The sequence below is a fragment of the Acinonyx jubatus genome, chromosome A1 (genome assembly GCF_027475565.1).
Source record: "Acinonyx jubatus isolate Ajub_Pintada_27869175 chromosome A1, VMU_Ajub_asm_v1.0, whole genome shotgun sequence".
Taxonomy (NCBI): Eukaryota; Metazoa; Chordata; class Mammalia; order Carnivora; family Felidae; genus Acinonyx; species Acinonyx jubatus.
The window spans coordinates 117,448,912-117,471,730 of record NC_069380.1 but is presented as its reverse complement, the minus strand read 5'-3'; the positions used below and the strand labels follow the sequence as shown (position 1 = coordinate 117,471,730).

The window sequence follows — 22,819 nt, the reverse complement described above, 5'->3', positions numbered from 1 at the left end:
GGCTCCTGGGTGGCTCAGTAGGTTAAGCGTTCGACTTTGGCTCAGATAACGACCTCACAGTTCATGGGTTCAAGCCCTACATCAGGCTCTCTGCTGACAACTCAGAGCCTGGAGCCTGCTTTGGATTCTGTGTCTCTCTTTCTCTGCCCCTCCCCTACTCCTACTCTGTCTCTATCTCTCAAAAATAAATACATGTTAAAAAAAAAAGTTGGCAAACTCTAAAAGCACTTATGCACTATAAATCCCACTTAGCACTGCCATATACATTGTCCTCCCTCCTCAGACACACTTTATAAACTCTTGGGAAGGCCAGAAATCCTCTTTTTCTCTTTTACCCCTGGTAGCTTAGCAAAGGTCTGGCCACACAGTAGATCAGCAATAGTTGCTGACAATTTTAGACTGGACTTTGGTCCTGACTTAGGTGTCTTCTGATCTTCAGGAGAGATGGGTACATTTTAGGAGGTCTGCCAAAGATGCAAACACTGCAGCTTTGCCCTGGCATGGCTCGAATGGTGCATCTCTAATTTTGATGCCTGATTTAGCATTATGCCCACACAAACAAGAGGGCCCTGATCTCCTTGGAGAATTAGGAAAGTTTTACCAATGAGACAGCAAAATGTGGTCCCTAAAGTACCAAAGGATGCTGAGTCACAAAGCATGTTCCTTTCATTATGACTATTACACGGTCACAATGACCGTTCCAGTCATTATGAAAACAATGAAAAGCAAATATATGAAATAAAAAGGAGAACAGACAGCTTCTGGTGACTGGTTCCCCACCTTATGCCTAATTAATATTCAAACTAATGGTAATCCCCCACCCCGACTTTGTTTTCTGTTTTCATCTGCATCATTAAGTGTTCCCATTCAAGGATCTCTGTGTACTTTAAAGTGAACAATGATGGAGGGAATGGACCCTTTCATTCCCCAGGGTCTCCGCTGGTTGTGACTGAGCCCAATCACCATGGCATACCGTGCTGACAGGCTTCTCAGAATTAGTTTTCTGAGGCAAAGTATTGTGGCTTCTGTTGCCAGGATCGCCTGGTTTCTGTCCATAGTCCACCCAAGCAAATCACAGGCAGGAAAAATGAAGGTGGCACAGACTTGGAAATGGCATCTCACTGCCTTGGGTTTCAGAAATGGTCAGTGAACCTGCTGTAGAGTTTACAGGGCCTTTCGTGTGGCCCCTGTTCAGGGCCGTGGCAAACTCTGGTGTCAGTGCCACTATCAATACTGCTTCTACTTCAGGAACAGCCTTGAGCTCAAGACTTATTGATATCAGGAAGGTGTTCACTAGAAGCCTAGAAGGAGAGCAGTCTTGTTGGAAACCTCCACACTCCTACATCCAACTTTCCCTGAAAGTCAAACAAAGTCCAATTGTTCCTGGCATCACCCTTCCTTCCCTGGGAAAGCCCCCAAATTGTGCAGCAGGCAGGGAACAGTCACTATGGATGGTGTGAGGCAGGCAGAGTGACCCCCAGTGTTTTATGTGAAACAAATCACATCTAGACAACTGAAAAATAAAAATCCAAAGTTCCTTGTTCCAGGACCTGTTTAAAAAAACACTGTCCCATTTATCACTTCGCTGCCAAAGCAGTCCCTTCGGACATACCATACTCAGTGATGACTCAGGGGGCTCCCAGCTACTTAAAACAAAGATTAAAGACCACTAATTAGTTCTTCCGGCTACCATCAGGGGACGGTAAGCAACCTGGGCTAGAAATTCAACCTCGCTCATGCTGAGCAACCAATCACATCAGTTACTGACAGGTACAGAAGTTTGGACAAAACAGGGAGAGGGGAAGAGAGAGGAAGAAGAAACCAGAATGTCCTTCAAGTCTACGAAAGCAGATAGAGGAGTGCTTGACAGAGCCAGACGGCAAGACACAGAGCCTCCACAGGCAAGCATGGCCGTGGAGAAGCAGAAGAGACCCACCACCCATAAGCTGAACAAGTTAAATTATTTTGAGCTCTTGAGGCACTGGTATACTTCTTGGTGAATAACCGTATTTCCCACCAGGTAACAGGGAAGTAATTCCATTTCCTGAACATCGAGGTAGGATTTAAAGCTGCCGACCACTGAAAACAGACCATTATTTTCCCAGCGTATGATTTCATCTGATGCTGTTTCATCTGCAGTGTAAGCACCCCTTAAGTCCACTTTAGAGTTCTTTCCCCAGCCCCACCCCCAAGCCTTAATATCCCTTAGTCTCCTCCAAGGCAAAAATTGTTGGACCCATTTTGCAGCTCTACAAACCGTGAATATCTTAGAGACATAGAATGGCAGGGTGTGAGGATGCAACCAAGGCACGGAGAGGGGTAGGAGAAGGTTCTCGTATCCTGGTGACTCACTAAGTGCAATGACTGCTCTGAAGGCAATCTGTGGCTGAACCTCAAACTATTTTTACTAGAGAAAGGCAAGGTCAGCTCCGTTTTTCCCAAGTCTTATACAACTCTAGCCTGACAGTCCAGCTGTGCTAGTCATGGCCTCACATACTTTCTGCAAAGGCTCCGATTGACAGGATTTATGCGTTGGTCTGAAGAAGCATGCTAGGCAATGTGGGAGGAAACCGCAAGACAGTGGATCTACTTTCCGAGGAGGACTGGACAAGCAGCCCCAAAACTGCCTGTTCTGGGCTATGGGTGTTTACCACTCAAAGGTGAAGTAACAAAGATTCTTCTCTTTTCTAGCCTCTGATATGTGATCACAGTCATGCTAAGGTTTGAGGATCTGGAAACTCAAAGGGCTACTGGAGAGCTCTTCTTTCTAGAAGGAGACACAGAGGTAGCACTGGACATACTCCACATCATCAGGGAGAAGGGAAACCAAGACAACATAAATGAGAGAAGCAGACTTGGCTACTGATCTTCTGAGTTACTACAGTGCCTGGATGTTTTGTAAAACTAAAAGAAATTGCTTTTCATGCCCAGCAGCCAGCACAGTCAGTAGCCATCACCAAAGCCACCTCAGCAGGATGGTAAATCAAAGATCACCAAGGCCAAGAAGCGGTATGTTAAGAATAATGATTCCCCTCTGAGATGATGATGCTTAAAAAAATCCACAACAAACTAGCCAAGCTCCACACTTAGGAAGAAGGTTAAAATCATGTTCACGGGACAATGCTCAGAGTCAGATGGGGCCAGAGGGCCAATTCCAGGTGGAATAGCTCAGCAAGGGCCTACGGTGTGGCAGGCAGCCGTACATCATACTTACAGCGAGTTGGGCCGGGTGGGTTTGAGCACATCGAGATCCGGGTCACTGGAGTTCATGTTGGGCTGTAAGCTGCTGCTGGAATTAAGGATGCTGTTTGCATTTGATGAGACGACAGATTCTAAACTGGAGTTGATGATGCTGTTTCTTTGTTCCTCTGTGGGAAAAAAAAGGCCAGGAGCCCCACATCACTATTATTTCATAGGGATATTTTGTTCCTACATATATACAAAAACTTAGCAATCATGAGAATGGATTGAGATCTCAACAAAACTAAGAAAAAGACATAGGAAAGGGTAGGAATTACGGGCAGAAAAGGAAGAGGAAAGGAAACAGGAAAACACATGAGTTTCAACTTTGGAGCAACCCCCCCCCCCCCCGCACCCCTCCAAACCCGACAACACGGACCACCCATTTTCCTCGTGGTCCTACCACTGCACTATGAATTGTGTGTCTTCATTTGACTGGCAGATGGGCAGAAGAGAGCAGCCTTCACAGCCCCTTGCATTCAAACAGATCCCCTTGGTTTCTGTGCCATTCACCTTTTATTCTAAAACTCTTGCCCCCAGTCTGGTCTTAATTGCCAGGGCTACGTCCTACCTCCAATTCTACAGCACCTCACTATAAAATATCTTCACCTTGGCCATCAACTTTCTTATGACTCTGCAATGTAAATTCCTGACTACGCCAAGGACAGACCTTTCTGGGTTGCCTCCAGCTCCATGTATTTGATGTCTAGCTTCAAGTTAGTTCTTTGATTAACAGATCTATAAGGGCTACAGAGTAGTCTGCATATAAAACACCAAGTACACAGTCCACGCAGTTATATTTGGGCTTAGAGAGTATTACTAAGCTGGTAAGGAAGAAACCAGAGTTCTCTTGAAGACTCCACTCCTGACTGGCTGAGTGGCCTCAGGCAATTTTCACTCTGTTTCTTGGTTAACCCATCTATCAAATGGGGAGAAGGACGGCTGCTTTGCACAGCTTGAGGAGTTCATGAGGATCAAGTGGGATCATATGCAAGAATGCATTTTGTAAGCTGCAGAACACTATTCAAAGAAAATAACATTCTTTTTCTTCCCATCCTTAAAAGCTTGGAATCATGTGATGAAGATAAAATTGGGGGGACGATTTAGCTAAATGGTACAGACATCACTGCTGTAGCAAAAATATTAGAGACTTGGAAGGTCATTCTTGACCCACAGTCAATACAGATACACCATAATGAAATCAGCTGCCATTGCAGACAATCAACTCACTTATCAGGAAATAGTGTATCTGGGTTAATGCACACTGGACCTTTGAAACAAGCCAGAGGTATACCATGTCCCTAAGAAGACAGACTGGACTCATTGACATGGTAGTTTAGAGGGTGACATTTAAACTCAGGTCTCTTTAGGCAATAAAGAGAGTGATGTGATAAAAAATATTTTTCCATTTGCACTAGTCATGTGCATACAAATGTATTATGCTTATGAGATGATGTTAGAGTAATTTTCACATGTAATACACAAACATACACACACACACACACACGCGCACACACACACACCTGAAGCCCCTAATACCTTGCCAAATTGTCAATGCCATGTTTAAAACCCTATAGAAGAGGGACGCCTAGGTGGCTCAGTCAGTTAAGTGACCGACTCTTGATTTCGGTTCAGGTCATGATCTCATGGTTTGTTGAGATCAAGTCTTGCATTGGGCTCTGTGCTAACAGGGCAGAGCCTGCTTGGGATTATCTCTCTCTCTGGCCCTCCACTGCTCACACTCTCTTTCTCTCTCTCAAAATAAATAAACTTTAAAAAACCCTCACAAAACCCTATAGAAGAATCAAAAACCACAAAACCCTATAAGAGTAAAAACCTTTAAGAGTCAAAAAATCCTGTGAGGCTTTTGGGACATTTCTGAACTCTAAGTACATCTCAAAAACAAGGAGATTATTAACCTGATTCCTGAGATTTAGAACTATTCCTATTTCAAGAGCTTCAATTCCAAAAGAAACAACAACAAATAAAGAGAAACTGAAAGAGTTACAATGAGCCAAGTTGCAGGAAAACTACCAGGGCCTTTAAATGGGAACTTGCTATCAGGAAGAAAAACAACTCTAAAATTACATATAGAGGATCACTGAGAAAATGGATATGCCACTTGCCAGTATGAATCAGCTAAGTGAAACTTTCCTTTGACCAAAATACTCTTATACAGATTTCTGAAAGACTGTGAGAAGCCCAAGACCACCATATAGAAAAGGGGACTAGAGATGATACCTTTCTGGGGTTCAATGGAGTCAATTTCTGCTTCAGAGGCAAGGAGAGATGAATAGTTTTATTAACTCTAGCTTGAGCACAAGTTTGCATGATGTAATTCTCTGAATTTGCAGGAAATAGAAGAGTATTACCATAGTTGATCTCTCTCCTGTGATTATATTTAGTTGCCCATAAGAGGGCTATGATTCTATAAATTAAAAAGAATGCCTTTATAAAAATACATTTGTTTTTCTAAAATATTTTTGGGACTTTTTTTCTCCTGCTTACTATCCATTAGGAAAAGAAAGTATCTGAGATAGAATCTTCTTCAATTTTCATCTATTCAATGAATGTTTATTAAGTACTTACTGAGTATTGGCAATGACTGGCATTGACAGTGAACCCCTACACTAACTGCCAGGTATTTAAGTCAGGTGCATATTAGAGTATTTATTAACTTGCACTTATTCATGTGTTTGTATGTCTACCTTACTTGATAGACTGTAAGCACCTTAAGATTAAACAAACATTGGACAGATAAAACTCTGAAATCACAACTGAAAAAAAAATTAGATAAAGATCTTTGCAACACCCAGGATACACGCGATGAATCACGGGAAACTACCCCCAAAACCAAGAGCACACTGTATACACTGTATGTTAGCCAACTTGACAAAAAGTTATATTTAAAAAAAAAAAAGATGCTTTGCTTTATCAAACATTTTATCAGAATCCTAACACTCATTTAAGAATCTCATTCTACAAATGGGACTTAGGTAAAATTTTTGGCTTTTTCAACGAGTGAAGCAAGAAGACTGCTACATATGGAAACTGACATGTGTCTGAAATGAACCCACATGGGAATGAGGACAGGGATGGACAGTGAGAGCCTGACCCTGCCTGGACTTGAAAGCCAAGAGAATTAAATGAGTGGCTACCCCCAAATTGAAATTGAGGATTTCCAGTATTTCATTCAGTGGAGGTCATTAGAATTCTTTTTTAGAAAATAAACCCTTTTGGAGATTCTATTTCAACTTACATTAGGTATCTCGAACCTTACAAATATGGCATAACCTATATCAAAATGACAACAAAGGCAAAAGATCAAGGAAATGAGTCCTTTGTCCAACAAGAAGATACAAAAATTTTAATCATAAAACTTCATAGTTCTGCAGTCAAGAAAGCTAAATATACATATCAAAAGTCGGACTGTTTGTTACTGGTAAGCCTCGATGGGGCCCATGGTAAGGAAATCTGGAAACCTGGCACTCTTTGACCGCAAGACCACTACCGTTTTATTGGACACGAGACCTCAAATAGTGAGAATGAGAGCTTCTAGGTATAGGCAGACTTCTGAGCTGAAACACTGACAGGTGTTTCACCGAGGGTGAGCAGGACAGTCAAAGTTAGTCCAGCAAAGAGGTGGAGAGTAAAATCAACAGCCAATCAAATGTTTTAATGGTTATGGCAAATTATACCAAGACATATTCTAAAACATTTGCTATGAATTAAAAAATAAAGAGAACATGGTTCAGTAATGTCACTCCCAACAGGGGGATCTTTGTCAGGTGGGCAAATGAGTACTTGCCCTAATAGAAAAACATAATGAGAACAGGCAGCCGAAAACACAATTTTTAAAAATGAAATTAACCAAATTGTTCAAATATCAGAGTTGGACCTGTCTGAGACACTGATGATTCAGGCCAGTTCCGGCATCGTCATCAGAAGGTCTAAGAAGGATTGATGACAATTACATTGCTGAAGAAAAGGAAATTACAGGCTAGTGGATTGAAAAAGAAAAACAACAACAGTTATGAGTCAAATCAACAGGATCAGAGAGAACCACTTAAATGACCAAAAGAAAAAGAATGCCCACAACTCAGGAGTATTCCTAAACTGCTTGAAGTCCATGGGGATGCTTGCTTTCTTTAAACATGTTTGTCAACAATAATCTCTCTTCATTTTAGTCACAGAAAACAAGGGCTTGGAGCAAAGAAATGATAAAATAAATCCCCAAACAACTGTAAACACATGTGGGTGAGCACTGGATGTTTTTATGAACATATGTTCTACGGAGGGTGATAAACCAGATGTGGTCTTGGGGCTTAGAAATCCAAACCACTCAGGGCAGGGGCATGCATGCCCACAAAGAACCCCTCCAGGGTCTGTTACAGTGATCTGTGAGGTGAGCATCAGTCACACATTCCTGGCACCTGGCCCATGCATAATGTACGCTAAAGCTCCATGAGTGGTTACAGGGCAAATAATAAATGTAAGGTGACCAAAAGCCATCAAAGCGTATTCTGCTAGCACAGAAAGAGGCAGTTCTGTGTGACTGAATTTTCAGGTGCTTCAGACAGGCACCACTAATGTCCTTGAAACCAAAGTAATGGTTATAGTGGGCAGAGTCTGTGTTTTTTGTACAAATCAGGAGCGGAAAAATAGGACTATGCAACCAAATCACTGCAACTAAAAAAAGAAAGCCACAGAATAATTTTGGTGATATTGTACTTGTTCTGGGGGTTGCCATGGAAATCTGGGAGCTAAGCAACCTCACTTTCCATATTTACCAAGTGACTCCTGCTCACTCTAATGACACTCCCTCCCCATCCCCACCCCCCACACAAAAGGCAGGGTCTGTGTTTATCACGGAACCCAGAGACAAGGCCCGGAATGCACACGCAGCACCAAACCGAATTCACATGTCTTGGCAAGCGTCGACACTCCAGCCCACTGAATACACAGAGTGGGAGGATAAATAGGAAACACAGACTTGCAACGTCACTCCGGGGGAGGTTTCCCACCAGGCGTGGATGTCTGTCAGAATATGGGCTAACATCATCTTTCCGTGATGTCTGAGACCTAGATGTCAAAAGAGGGGAGAGAAAAGTTCTTTAAGAGCATCTCATGATGCCCAGAGCCCAAAGGAGGGAACACGCTGTGTACACGATCAAACAAGGAGGAAAGGGAGTTACCAGACTGATGGGAGTTCTGCAAAGACACAGACTTGAGACAAAAAATACTAAGACAAAAGCAATATACCCAGAGGCTTTCCCTTGCTGTGGCAGGGAGAGAGGTGAACTTTCTCCTGCTTATTAAAGTTTTGCAATGAAGTCTGCAATGTATCATCTTGACAAGATAGGATGATAACAGTATGGCAGCTTAATGAATTTTGCAATAAAAAATGATGAGTGCACAGTAATTTCTGAGTTTTTCATCTCTGGGAAACACCCAAGTACATGAGAAGCTTAGAATCAGACTTTCTGAAGCAATATTTTTTCCCTTGTAGTTTTTCTTCCTGGTAACAGTGGCGTGCCAAGCCACACTAAAATCTGAGGTGGTATGATTTCATGTTGACCCAGTGTCAGTCCCTATGATAAAAATAATCTGAAAAAGCAGTCTGAGCAATGTGTTTGGGCACATAACATTTTGGGCAATGTTTCAAAAAATAGCCCTAAAAAGCAGTTTGGGCAGTGAGGGACTAAATAGCGTACTGATAAGTACAAAATGTGGTCGATCTGTTGTTCTGACCATAGGACATAGTACATGCTATTACAACTTTTGGCAGGTTGTCCTCAGCAAAAACTACCAATTTTGGTCCTATGTAGAGTGACTGACTTATTTCCTAGTCATGGCGCTCATAATAACCCTTTTCTCTGCAAAAGGAAAAAATGCCAGTAAAACTGCATTTCACGAGAGAATGGGGGAATCACTGCAGCTGGCCCAGGATTGAAATGATTCACAGGAAAGAGGCTTGCAGGCACATGGGGAAGCCCACCCCCGAAACAACACCATTTCCAAAACCACAATGTAGGAACGAACGTCTACATACGGCTGAACCGGGGGTTGAAGGATCAGAGTTAAACAGATAATCTACTATGTACAACAAAGCCTTCCCCCCCCCCCCCCGCCCCCAGCTGAGCACTTGCTTTGGAGTAGGGACATTCTTCATTTAATCTCTGGTTCCCTGATAAGTGAGGGAATCCACTACAGAATGCTTATATTATTAATGTTTAGCAAACAGAAAATGATAATATTTATTTTTATACCATGACTCATTGAAAAATGGGCTTGGGATAGTAAAAACATGTGTGAATAGGTAGTTTGTTTTTAATGATGTAAAAATTAGTCAATACATAATAAAGGTGCATTCCTCTCCAACTTCTAAAGTACAGAAAAGCCTGCAAATATTCCATACTTATTTTGGTATGTCAATGTCCAAATTTTCTATACACAGAAACATACGCATATATACTTCTAACAAAATAGTATAGCATCGTAACTACGGATGAGTTACTTGCTTTGTTCACTTAGTGATAAAGCCAGAGACAGAAGCCTGTAACATGCTGTTTTTCATTTAATGATCTACTTTGAGCTTTTTGCTTGCCATTAGCTTTCCGGGGCATCATTGTTTTAAATGGCCACATCAACTATGTGGTTTTCAGTCACACGTGGTCATCATGCATAATGAAGCCAAGAGCCACGTTATACCTTACAGTCTGTGTGACAGTAGGAATCCATGTGGATAAACACATCACCTGCCAATACAAACACATGTGGCCAGAGCACCCAGGATCTGCAGAGGCAACCTGAGAAAACGCACAAGCCGCAGCTTGGAGTGCTGGCAGAAAGACATTATGCGATAAGCCTTTGAATACTATGAATTCCCAGTTATTTTTCAACCAGGAAGACACAAATGAGAAGTATATGAGCTGAATTCTTAACCTCTCACTGGGTCTGTCTGGGAAAGGGTCCGAAATGAATTATATTAGCTAAGAGAATTAATGAGAGCTATAATTCCAGCAGCATGTTAGGGTGACCCGTGTAAAACAAAGCCCAAGAATCTATTCCCACTCCCCAGACCCACCAATGCTACACAACTCATCCTAGCTGCGGATATATGTGAATTCAAGCACCAGAATAGCTCTCTCTGGGGCCAGGGTGACTCTGCATTACTCTCACATATGGGCTTCTCCTTTGGAATCTGCAAGATCCACAGAGGGAGTATTTCCTCAGTCAAATGTAACGTAAAACTATAGTCTGATGATAATCATCACAATTGTAACTAACATTTATTAGGTGCTTACTACGTTCTAGGCCCAGTGTCAAGTACTTTACATGCACCTGCACTGGTTCACTTAATCATGGTAACTGCCCTCCAAGGAAGCTGTTATTAGTGATCGATTTTGCAGATGAGCAAATGGAGGTTCAGAAAGGGAAACTAATGCACTCTAGGTCTCAGAGCTGCTAGGTCACAGGGATGGCCTGAAACAATGCAGTGTGACTGGAGAACCCCTGCTTTCAACCACCACACCAGGCTGTCACAAATCTCAACAGAGAGTCAAAGACATGTGCTGGGAGGGACAGAAATGAGCAGCCTTGACTGTCCCTCCTTTCCCCAGGTGTGTGCCTCTCTCACTTCAGCTGGCATCAGCATCACCAGAGTGCTTTAAAAAATACCAATGCCTGGGCTCTAGTCACGATCTCCTGATTCAGAACGTACCTGGGAGGAGACCAGGCATCCGTATTTTTAACAAGCTCCTTACACAAGTCCAATGTACACCAAGTCTAAGAACCACTGTTCCAAGAAACAGGTTTCAACACCTTGGTGTAAGCACTAAAAATCTGAGACAAAAATCAGTGATAAATGTCACCTCGTAATCTCTTGGAAGAACTTTAAAAGGCACTAGATCTGGTTGCTGGTTCCCTCTAATCGTTCTGGCTCCACCTTCTACACTTGTCCAGCAAAAGTACAGCTTCTTTGTCAGTACCTTTCACCTGGAGATAGCGCTCTGATTTCTGTTGCAGGATGTTATCCGTGGGGCACCTTACAGATTAAACAGTCATCTCCTTTGATACCATTCATTTGCCAGCACAGTTGTGAAAACCTTGATGCATGTGTTCTGTGATCGCAAATCATAGTGACTACCTTGGCCCAGCAAATGAAAGGTCCTGCTGAACACATCCTGCTCTCTGCATAGTTGGTATGAGATCTAGAGGGGCTGCTGCCTGCTGGTATGCATATTGAGGAATCCATTTAAGATGGTCCAAGTGCCCCCATGGCACCGCTAGATGCTAGGACAGATGGCTTTTACTGCTTCTGTAATTCAGTCTAGAAAGACTTTCACTTCCGTGGCTGAAGAACTGACAGAGGCACCCTTTTGGAGACAACCTGGCATGGGGAAGGGACATCACCTGGGTACAAATTCCTCCTCAGTGCTTTACCAACTGTGTGACTACTTAACCTCTGGAGCGTCAGTTTACTTGTCTGTGAAGTGTGGATAGGGGGGACCTGCCTCACTGGGTGACGGTCAGTTGTGAGAAGGAAGTAAGATTCTGATGCACTTAGCAGGCTGTCTGGCATGTTGGGTGAGGCATAATAATTTTAACTTGGATTGTTGTTGTTACTGAATGAGGTTCAGATCCAACTTGGTCTCAAGGTTCTTCATCAAATGCATTGTTTATCCTTCCACATCAGCCTTCCACTCCCATCCCACCCCCAGCTCTGTACAGGCAGATCTCTCCCTTAAGGGAAATGTAGACTCCAGGTTCATAAGCAGAACTGGAAATACTTCCCCTTAGAATTAAGGGGTTTGCAGGCTAGGTCACAAAAGCACACAGAACCACATCTCTTTAAGAACAACCCCCCAAGTTGAAACCAGAAGGCAGAATCATCACTGGCTAATAGTGAGGCTCTGAGGTCTCAACAACTGGATTCAAACCTATTTTGTTGCTGTGTGATCCTGAGTACGTTATTTAATATAAGTTTTATCTTCCTCCATTGTCGCAAACGCGGACAGTACCTGTGTAATGTTGGAGATTAAGTGAGGTGTTGCTATGCACAGTGCTTCGCATGAGAAACCACTTGATAAATTAAAGTGCCATATATGTATGTATATATATATATATTTAACATACATTAACAAAAATCTGATTTCTGTGGGAGAATGTTTTTAAGTTCAATTTGGGAACATATCTTTCCACAATCCTCAGTCCGAGAGACAAGAGCTACCCTCTGCTACTTATAGAAAGACCATTCCCTGTTCCCTGTGCAGAGCATCACAGCCACCCTTCTGTCCTTTGTGCGAGACTATGACTCATTTCCTTTAGCATCTTACTCGGAATTCTACCTTTCAGGAAGCATTCCTTGACCACCTATATACAACTTGGATTTCTGGTCCCTCTTCACTAACAATATTCAGTGGCTTGTATTTGTTGCTATGTTTCTAAATCCTGTTTTTCCCCATCAATTCCTTTTCTTCTTTTCTGCAAAGTTTTTTTTTTTAATTTTTGTTTATTTTTTGGGAGAGGGAGAGAAAATGGGGAAGGGGCAGGGAGAGAGAGAGAGAGAGAGAGAGAGGCAGGGAATTTGAAGCAGGCTCGGCACTGTCAGTGCAGAGCCCGATGAGGGGATTGAACCCATGAACCCTGAGATCATGACCTGAGCTGAAGTCGGATGCTCAACTTACTGACCACCCAGGTGCCCTTCCACAAAGTTTTAGTCTCAGAGACTGTTCCCATTTCATTCCTAGTCCCACTTCCACCACACATTGATTGTCTACGAGGAGTCATGTGCTGCCTTGGAACTGACCAAAGTCGCTACCCAAAAGAGAGTAGGAGAAAGCACCCAACTCCTCATTCTGGGAAAGAGAACACGGTTACCGTAAAGAGATCTCTACCTTTAGGGAATGAGGAAATGCTGTTGGGAGAAGATTCCACTAATACCCATAAGATTAAAGCTGAAGAATCTTATGGAGATGCGTGGGACACAACTGGTCTATTTCCACAGAAGAAGAAACTCCTTCTGGAAAACAAGACCCATATCCAGGAGCATCAGCTAATATGCCACATGCTTCCAGGAGCCTGAAGTACAAAGAGAGAGGATTGAGCCTATGAACTCCCAAGATGACTCTTAGGACCTTCCTCTCCAGGAAAAGGGAGACAACCTGCAACCTGAGGCCAAGAGCATTGGCAGAAATTTGCGTCTAAGACAGACGTCTTCTGCACAGAGTGGGGGCAATGCAGAGAGGGGAGAGAAAAATGTGCACTGACAATCAACAACTGGAACCTCTCAAAGGAAGCAGCCAAGTGAGCTATGCTAGGAGTTTTAGGCCCAGTAAGCATCTCAACAGGGACTGAAGAGAGGGCTAACCAATGGAATACAGAGAAAATTCTCAAGTGCAAGTACATCAGTGAGGAGAAAAGTGTAACTGAACTCAGGAGGAAGAGGAAATGGGGTTCTGAAAAACATCATCTGCCAAAAATCAAGGTACAGAAGAGTTATGTGAAGATGTGCTTCTGTGTCCACACAAGAGCAATGCCTGTAACAAGTTTTGCTCTGTGGCCAGAACCTGAAGAAAGGTAAGGTCACACCAAAGCTGGACAGGTGTCACAGGAACTGAAAGTGCACAGCATGGAAGTAACAGGTGAAGAGTGCACACCCCCAGTGACAGAACAGCCAAATGACAGTATCAGAACCCAATTCTAGTCCAAACAAACTTGAGTTCACATATTTACATTAAGAGAAAGGAAAGGAGTCACTCAAAAATTCAAAGTACTATCTGTGGACTCCAAACTGTAGTACAAATCTCACAGGTGAGAAGTAAGAAGTCTTTATCTTTATTTTAATGGTTACATGTTTAATGTATATTAGAAAGTAAAACAGTGAGACCATCAAATTCACATTTTTAGAGATTTTACTAAGTAGGATGAAGCCATGTAAAGAAGGCAGAGGCTTTAAGATCAATTTAAAGAAATGTATTCAAACAAAAGCATATGAATTATGTGGTTGAGGGCCAAAGAGTAAATGAAGGTCTATGCAAATGACTCGAGTTTGGGAAGTGACTAAGTAGCCAAAGTTCCTTAAACTGAAAAACATCACCATATGGAAATACACAAATTTTTCCCTCACCAATTACCTGCAGTATTTATTTGTACTTTAATTCTACAGAGTAAATTCAGCAAAGTGCTTTGATAAAGTAGCCTTCTATCTTTATCCACAGATAGACAAAGGGAAGGGTAAGTTGTGTGCAAGCAAGACAGTGCCCTGTCACCTGCTCATCTAACAGTGAGGGGTGCTCACAAAACCTTCCAGCTCCTGGCCAGTCTTCCCTTCCAGCATCAACTCACTCAACCCCTCCTATGGCACTTTCCAAGCCAGCATGGATGTCATTTCTAGTTTCTCAAGAAAAAAGCGATTTCCAAAACAAACCATAAGAAGTCTATGAATATACGCACACCCGCATTCTTTTCAATGGAAATGTTTCTTCTCCAAGACAGGGAAGAAAGCTAAGTGCCCCTGAAATATTTGAGTGTATGGAAGTTCCAGTCCTGTTTCCAGGGCGCATTTCCTAACATTTGGAGAAAAGATAAGCTGCTTCACTGTCTTCCCGTCTTCCATGCTTCCATCCACGGTGCAGACAGGGACATGACAGCTCGGTCTGCGGCTTAGATGCACCTGTTTTCACACATCCTTAACTTTCATCCTCTGGCTCGTGTGATAAAAATTAATCTTGAGTCAGGATCTAATTGATTTTCTCCTCATCTCCATCTTCTTCCTTACATGCTCCCAGAGTATGCTTGTAGACCTGCTTCCAAGCTGCTTCTGCTTCCATCCTAACCTACACTGCTCGTTGCTTAGTACAAAACGAGGTGACTGTCACTCTCCTGGACACCTGAGGAACACATCCCTCCACAGCCTAATGCCCTGTTCATGGCAGATATGGGTGAGACCAGTCCTGTTCCAAGTGTTCCCTACTACACTCAGAGGGGCCCAGGCCATGTGCAGACCGAAGTGAGAAGGACCCAAGCCAGGTATTTAAGAGCAACACGGGCTATTGTTTGAAGAGAACTCAACCCCATTGGGGTCAAAACCCCAAAAGTATACAAATCCTCTCACCTAGAAATTCTTCCAGGATTTATCTTAACGAAATGATCATGTATATGAACAGATTTAGCTACAAAGATTAACAGGGGCTTTACTAATGAAAGCTAAACATCTGAAACAACACAAAGGGTGCTAAATTCACCAAGGTCCAGCCATTTTATGGGATAGTATGACATCTTTAAATGCAGTGATGCTCTGGGGGCAGCGAAGATTTGTTTTCAGAATGATAACTTCTGAAATACAGGGGATAAGAAATGCTTTTTCATAAGGAAGAAGAAGATGCCAATCCAGATATGGATTTTCTCTCCTTTTCGAAGCCAAGTGGCTGATTCTTCTGATCTGTGCCTTTACTGTACTTCATAAAGGCAACAACAGCAACAATAACAACATCACCTCCGCCCCTCCAGCCCCCCCCCCCCCCCTAGTAAATGCGCTTATTGTGCACCAGGTGCCGTGTGAAGTGCTTTAATCTGCACAACAACTCTGTGAGGGAGAAACTAGTATCCCTGTCTTCCAAAAGAGAAGCCCAAGGCCCCGAGATGCAAGTTAACTTGCCCACATCGTGCACAGCCAGAGAGCGGCAGACTCAGAGCTAGCAGCCAAGCAGTCCGGTGCCAGTGCATGCTCTCAACTGTCACATGTTCCACAGCCTCTGTGAATGGGTATCTCCCTCTGAAGGTGCTTACTGCGGTGACCTACATGATCCATTCACTTGTCTATTCTCCTCACTCAACTGTGAGCACTTTAAAAACAAGGTCCTATTTGTATACTCCCAGTCCCTTGCAGGCCTCGTCTAAGCGTCGGTTGCATGAAAGAATTAGCCTTGGTATTTGCACGTGATTAAACAATAACTAGTAATAATAGTGGCAGCTCTCAGCCCTTGCCAAGTCTAGGACTTGTGCCAGATGCTTAAATGCAAAATTGCATTTAATCCTTAACAAATCCCTTTAAGATAGGCACTGTTATTCCTACTACACAGATGAGCAAACGGAGGCTGCAAGAAGGTAAAAGGCTTGCCCGTGCACTGCTGCTGGCACAAAAACCCAGGTCTGATGGGACTCCAGGCAGAGCTGGAGCCCTCACCACCACCCAGCTCTCTTATTACAGAAGCTCAAATAAGCCTGGATATTTTAGGGCCCAGTGGCCTGATAACTGCAAAGAACTCAGTTCTGACATGAAAAGAGGATTCAGTCAAATCGAGGTGATAACACTCTACTGCTTGGAACAAAGAGGGCATTATTCTCTAATTAATTCATTAATTAAGTTCACACATATATTAAGTGTCTGCTCCATGCCAGGCCCTGTGAGGTGGAGCAGAAGGATGAGCCAAGCAAGGGCCAGCCCTCAGAGTCACAGTCCACTAGGGCATGTGACTTGCACTAATAAGCATTTAATTACAAACTGAGAAAAGGAAACTGGTTCTGTGGAAGCCGCTAACAAAAAAGGGGCCAAGGCAGTAACGCCGGAGCTGAGCTCTTACTGTGTAGCAGGAAGAAACAATGCTCAGCTGTTCGCCCAAAGGAGATCTGGAAAGAGAATCCTGAACAGCAAGTGGCCCTTGTCTTTCATTCTCCTAACACTACTTCCGGTCCTACCAGGCTTACTCAGCAATGAAACTTGCGAGGGCACCGCCATACACCATCCTCAAGGACACGCAGGGCAGGCACCCATAGAGAGAGGCGGGAGGTGTGCACCCTGAGCAGGTGGAAGGTGGCACGGGCCGTCTCGTGAGCACCTTGCTGGCCCTGAGCAGGAGACTCACGTTTCTCTGCTGACTGCATGGTGTGGAAGAGCGTCAGGGGCCTTTCACTGCAGGAAGGGGGCTTGGAGTCACTGCTCTTCTTCCGGGACAGGTGCAGCTGGGCATTGGTGAGAGGCATATCAGGCACGGTGTTGAATATCTGCAAGTAAAGTTTCACAAAAGGGTCACACGCTGCTGTGAGTGGGGGAGCAAGCACAGGCCCCGACCAGCACAACCGAAAGCTTGGTGGTATGAAAGAATCAGCAAGAAAAAGACCCGAAAAGACCACCAGCATTTGCTCAGGATTTCACTTGAAACGTCTCTCAGAAATGATATTAAACGTTTTCTTTCAGAAGCATATCCTGGATATTGGGGACTATTTCCTTCCATTTCTAGCCCCTTCTGCTGTCACTTCCCCTGATGTTCTGTCGGTTGTTCTTTCCAGGAGAATTGGGAATGTATTGTGCTAAATACAAGCCATGGTCTATTACCAAGGCTTTGAGCTTTCTGACTACCTTTTGTCCAGAACCAATTAATCAAAACCCCTTTACTTTTCCTCACTGGTTCTATTGACCAGTTCTTAACGACTGCTTCACAACTTTCTTAGAATGTGAAACACGCATTTAAATAACATTCCAAGAAGAAGTCCAGAGCAGGGCACCAGTTCTGGGTCCTCTGTCATCCTTAGATGGAGCCTGCTTTCTAGTTCAGGAGCTGTGCATCATCTTTGATGCTGAGTGTTTTCTTATTTAAAAGGCGGGGGCGGGGGGGAGGGTTGATGACAAATGTAACCAGTACTAACATTTGGAAAATGTAGAAAAGCATCAAGAAAAAAAAGAGAACAACTTTTCCAATTCCACTACTTAAAGGTAACTACTACAAACATGTGAGTTTTCTTATGAACTTTTTTCTTTTAAGCTTTCACTAAAAAAAAAAAAAAAAAAAAAAAAGTCCCAGGGAAAATAAGAAGAAAACAATAGACTAAAATCATGACAATTTTTTCTCTTTTTACAGATATAAGTTTGATAAAACTATGATAACAGCTACACTTATACAGTGCTTGCCATGATTACTGTAGCCGCCATGTAATGTCAGTTCCCTGGGGATTAGTCACTGCATGTGTTTTACATGTGGCTCATTCAATTCTCAATAATCTGGAGCAACAGGTACTGTCCTCACCATTTATAATGAAGAACCAAGGCAGAGAGGTTAAACTGCCACAACTATAGATACAATCACAGATAACACAGAAAGCTGTCTCCCTCGGTTTTTCTAGATTTCTTTTCAAACACATAAAAATAGTCACACTAATTCATTCAATCAAGAAAGATCTTTCGAGCATTTACTTCATACCGAGGACTCTGGGTCTAGCACTGCACGAGGTAAATGTGTTCCCCGTGGCTGGAGAGTTTGTATCCGGTAGCTGTGATTTACTGGGCATCTGCCATATGCCAGGTGCCAGGTTAAGTGCTTTGTGTGAGTTATCTCACTTAATGTCAAAAGAACATCTTCCCTAAATGGGATTATATAATCTACATACATTAGTATCCCATACATCTAACAGTATATTTCAACGTTTCTCCCTTGTTTAAAAAATAGGTTGGTGTGCCTTAGTCAGTTAAGCATCTGACTTAAGCTCAGGTCATGATTTCATGGTTCGTGGGTTCGAGCCCCAGGTCGGGCTCTGTGCTGACAGCTCGGAGCCTGGAGCCTGCTTTGGATTCTGTGTCTCCCCGCCTCTCTCTGCCCCTCCCCTGCTTGTGCTATCTCTGCCTCTCAAAAATAAATAAACATTTAAAAAAATGGTAAACGTGATTCTTAATGGTTATATGACAACCCCACTGTATTAAGATATCAATATTTATTGATCCACTCATTATCATCTGTCACTCTGGAGCTAGCCTCCTTCTGGATTTCTTCTTTCTCAACAATCATGAGTAACAAGAGAAAGGTAGGGGTACCCCACTTCCTTCAACTATGGATGGCATTAGACACACCACAGACTAATGGCCCTCTCTTCTTTGTGCATACATTTTAAAGTAGAACTCTGAAGCAGATATATAGAAAGCAAAGTCATAAGAATGATGAGAATTTTAGCCAAGACAGCTGCGCTCCATGGGCTGGCAAGTCCTTGGGCTCCAATGATGCCAGCCAGCTGGTTAAGTCAGTCTCGCTCCCAAACACAGCTGTCTGAAAACAGCATTATCATATTTTCCCTAGGGGACTGAATTTTCAACAAAATAAACTGAATCACAACATAGCTGAGTTCAAGTGGGGCGAGGGGGTAAGAAGAGAAGGGGACTTAAAGCAAAAACAACTGAAACGTCCTGGCTTCCAGAGGAATTGGCACCCCTAAAAATAAGTACCAGCGCTATACATATATATGTACAAGTCTCCTGAGTATCTGCGAGGGAAGCAAAAAGAAACCATAGTTCTTAATGAGCTCAAGGACCACAGCCTCTAAGAGGCTTTCTCCCCTTTACTGTGTTCCCGAAACAACACTGAGCCATGAGCCTACTCCCGGGTAAGCACCTCATGGCACACGAATATCACTGACATGTAAACCTTGCTCCTGTATGTGATCATCCGTGCCTGCACGCCAGGTGCTGTGCTAGGTACTCACGTGAGCTCTCTCTAAGCCGCAGGTCAATTCAGCATGTAAAGTAGGGTGAGCGTGCCACGGGAGAGACTTCCTGACCTGCTGCACAGCAAAGCAGGAGAGGGGTGGGAACCGGAATCTACGGCTGTGGCTTCTCCCATCTGCACTCTCCACGTCTTCAGCCGTCTCATTCTTTCAGCTCAGCTTTTCCAGCCAATCTTCACTATAGAAGCCATGCCCCAGACCCACAAGCACGGATTTCAACAGGTAATGGTGCCTCTTAGCACCCCTCTGCCTCTGGCCTCAAGTACAGCCCTCTCGGCCATCCCGATAGCTGAAAACATCTGAAAATGAATTCAGACTTAGTGAGAGGCCTCCGCCCCCTTACGTCTGGCCTCCAAGCTTTGGAGCGCTTCGCGCAACTATAATGGGCACAGAGATAATGTATACGCATATTAATTTCAACTGTCACCAAAAATGTGGTGGTTGTACTCCTGCCTAAAAACTGTAGGAAACGCTGGGGAAACAAAGACGACTTGAGTTGTGAGGAAAGGCCGTGGATTTCGGCAGATGCGTGAAAAATTGCTTCCAAAGCAATGCTGATACACACCAAGCAGGAAGAGATGTGGGAACATAGGAGAGTATTTGATTCTTGCACACGGGTAGCTTTCTTTCAAAGAAAAGTTGTTTGGGAAACCAGCACCATTTCGGGTGAGAACTACAGTCCCCAAGGCCAGCTCTCTGGGCCTCGATGTGAGCCAGGCCCAGGCCGCTGAAGAGCTCTGATGGGGCTGTTCTCATGCACCAAAATGCAAAGTGCCGGACACAAGACTATCGCCACTGTGATTACATGTGTTTCTGAAGTGCAAGGGCACCTCTGTAAATGAGACCTCATGACCACCAGTGCAGAGGATACCAACTTACATTAAGGAGACTGGGAAATCATTCCCCAAAATACTGTTGTTCATTTAACTCTGAAACTTGAACAAATGCGAGCTGTTTCAAGCCTGCCTATGGTCTGGCCACCTTCTAGCCAGGCCAAGAGTTTGTCTCTGTGCCAAAAGCTCAATTTGGAATTCTGATGCGAATCTGAATTTTTCACAGTTTTTTTGGTTATTCCGATCCTATTTTGCTTGGAAGAGATAATTTCAAGAAAATCCAACGAGGTTTCCTTTGTTCTGTTCAGAACAATCAGTGTACAAATGACTGCTGAATGATGGAAGGGTGAGTTCCCATCACCTATGAACAATGGATTTATGGAACTCTACCATGTGGCCGGAACAATCTACTCATGTCACAGAGACTTTCCAAATGAATACACAAGGGGGGCGGGGATTTATTTTGTGCCCCAAGTGGCCTGTTAATTCTATCCAAACTTACAAACTAATTCTGACTTAGTTAGGAACGCCTTAGAAATAAAAGTTTTTCAGAAAGCTGGGGTGCTTGGGTGGCTCTGTTGGTTGAGTGTCTGACTTGGGCTGAGATCATGATCTCAGGGTTTGTCAGTTCAAGCCCTGCACTGGGCTCCCTGCTGTCAGTGCAGAGCCCGCTCCGATCCTCTGTGCCCCTTGCCCTCTGCCCCTCCCCCATTCTTGCACTTTCTCTCTCAAAAATAAATAATCATTAAAAAAAAAAAACTTATTGGGAAGGCTATAAGCCTTCTGGAAGCTACTGAGGAATAAAACTGTAAAATAAAAATACAACTCTGGATACTCTTCCAAGTATTCTCAATTTCAAGCTTCCTATAAGTGGAATTAGCAGTCCCATAAATACCAAGCTCCTGTTTCTCCTTAAGCTGTGGTCAGGAGAGTGGTCAGGGCACTTTGGGCTCTGCAGTCACACAGAACCGGATGGAGTCCAGGTTCTGCTGCTTACTCAGTGGGCAACACCTACAGCTGCACTGACCTCACCAACACTGATAATCAGCATCACTGTCACAAGGCCACAAAAAGCACAGGAAAGGAATGTACACTTGTCATATGGGTGGAAAGCAAAGAGGCTTGGGAGCTAGACAGACTTGGGTTCAACTCAGGCAAGAGCCTCAACCCCTCTGAGCCTGTTTCTCTTGTGTAAACAAGGAGGATCCTATGCCTGCCTCACAGAGCTATTAAAAAGCTAAGGCACATGAAGCACTGAGCACACGGAACCTAGCAAAGAATGGGCTAGAGATGGTAGTGGTATAAATAACAATAAAATAACCAATAGGTATTGAGTGGCCATCATGCTCAGTTATTTGCATAAATTATCTCATTATTTTTACTCAGAATAACTCTGTAAGAAAGGTACTATTATTCTTGGCATAGTGAATGCGAGGAAACTAAGACTCCGTGAAGATAAACTGATTTGTCCAAGGTCACCTATGTGCACGTAGCTGGACTGGAAACTTAGCACGATTGTCTGGATCTTAACCACCTGTAGTCTTTATACCTATTATTAATTTGAGAGACAGAGGACAAAACAAAAAGGATACAAGTTTTACAGTTCAATGGATCTGACTTTAGTTGCCTACTAGTAGTTCTGGGACTCTGAACAAGTTGTGTAACTCTCTGACCTTCAGATGCCTCATCTGTAAAAACTCCCGGGACTGTGGCGAAGACTGAAACACCTAACACGGTTTGACACTCAGCGTTCAAGAGATATTACTGCATTCAATAAAAAAGTGGAAGAAGGGAAATAAGTGGAGACTCAACAATGAATTATTTGCAGTCAGGACACAAGGATTTAATTTATAAGTGCAAATTTAATTACTGCTCTTTGCAAAACATCGATCTTAACTGCTTACAGCAATGTTAAAATTTCCTGTTCTTTTCCTTTGCATCATCTACAAAACTCAAATTTCACTGCCTGCCCCCCCTGCCTGCCAGAGGCCCATCTTGACACTGTAGACCACTGACACTTGCTAAATTTGTTTTTAGCCATGGCACATACACATTTTTACACCTCTTCCAGTCCCGTTCATACATGCTCCTGCAATTTACAAGGATTAGGAGCTTCCCTAAAATGTGTGGGGTACACTCTTTATTATGTGCTGTGATTTTTATGGGAGGAAAATTAGGTCATGATGAAGAGTTCCTGGTCTGTAACTGCAAAGTAGCTCTCAGACAATAAATCAATGACAGAGGCCTGGGGATTA

General features: G+C 43.4%; 1 protein-coding gene across 5 annotated transcripts in view; it reads right to left on the bottom strand.

Moving 5' to 3' along the window:
* The window catches only part of ARHGAP26 (Rho GTPase activating protein 26), a 421,808-nt gene that overhangs the window by 69,823 nt on the left and 329,166 nt on the right, over positions 1-22,819 (bottom strand). For all 5 annotated transcript variants that reach the window (XR_008298473.1, XM_015063297.3, XM_027042557.2 and 2 more), the window contains exons 19-20: positions 17,109-17,247; positions 3,215-3,368 (exon numbers count right to left, since the gene is read on the bottom strand). Coding sequence is in view for 4 of the 5 variants with exons in the window: in XM_015063297.3 (XP_014918783.2) it covers positions 3,215-3,368; positions 17,109-17,247 (293 nt within the window). In the remaining variant the exon portion in view is untranslated. The remainder of the gene's footprint in view (positions 1-3,214; positions 3,369-17,108; positions 17,248-22,819) is intronic.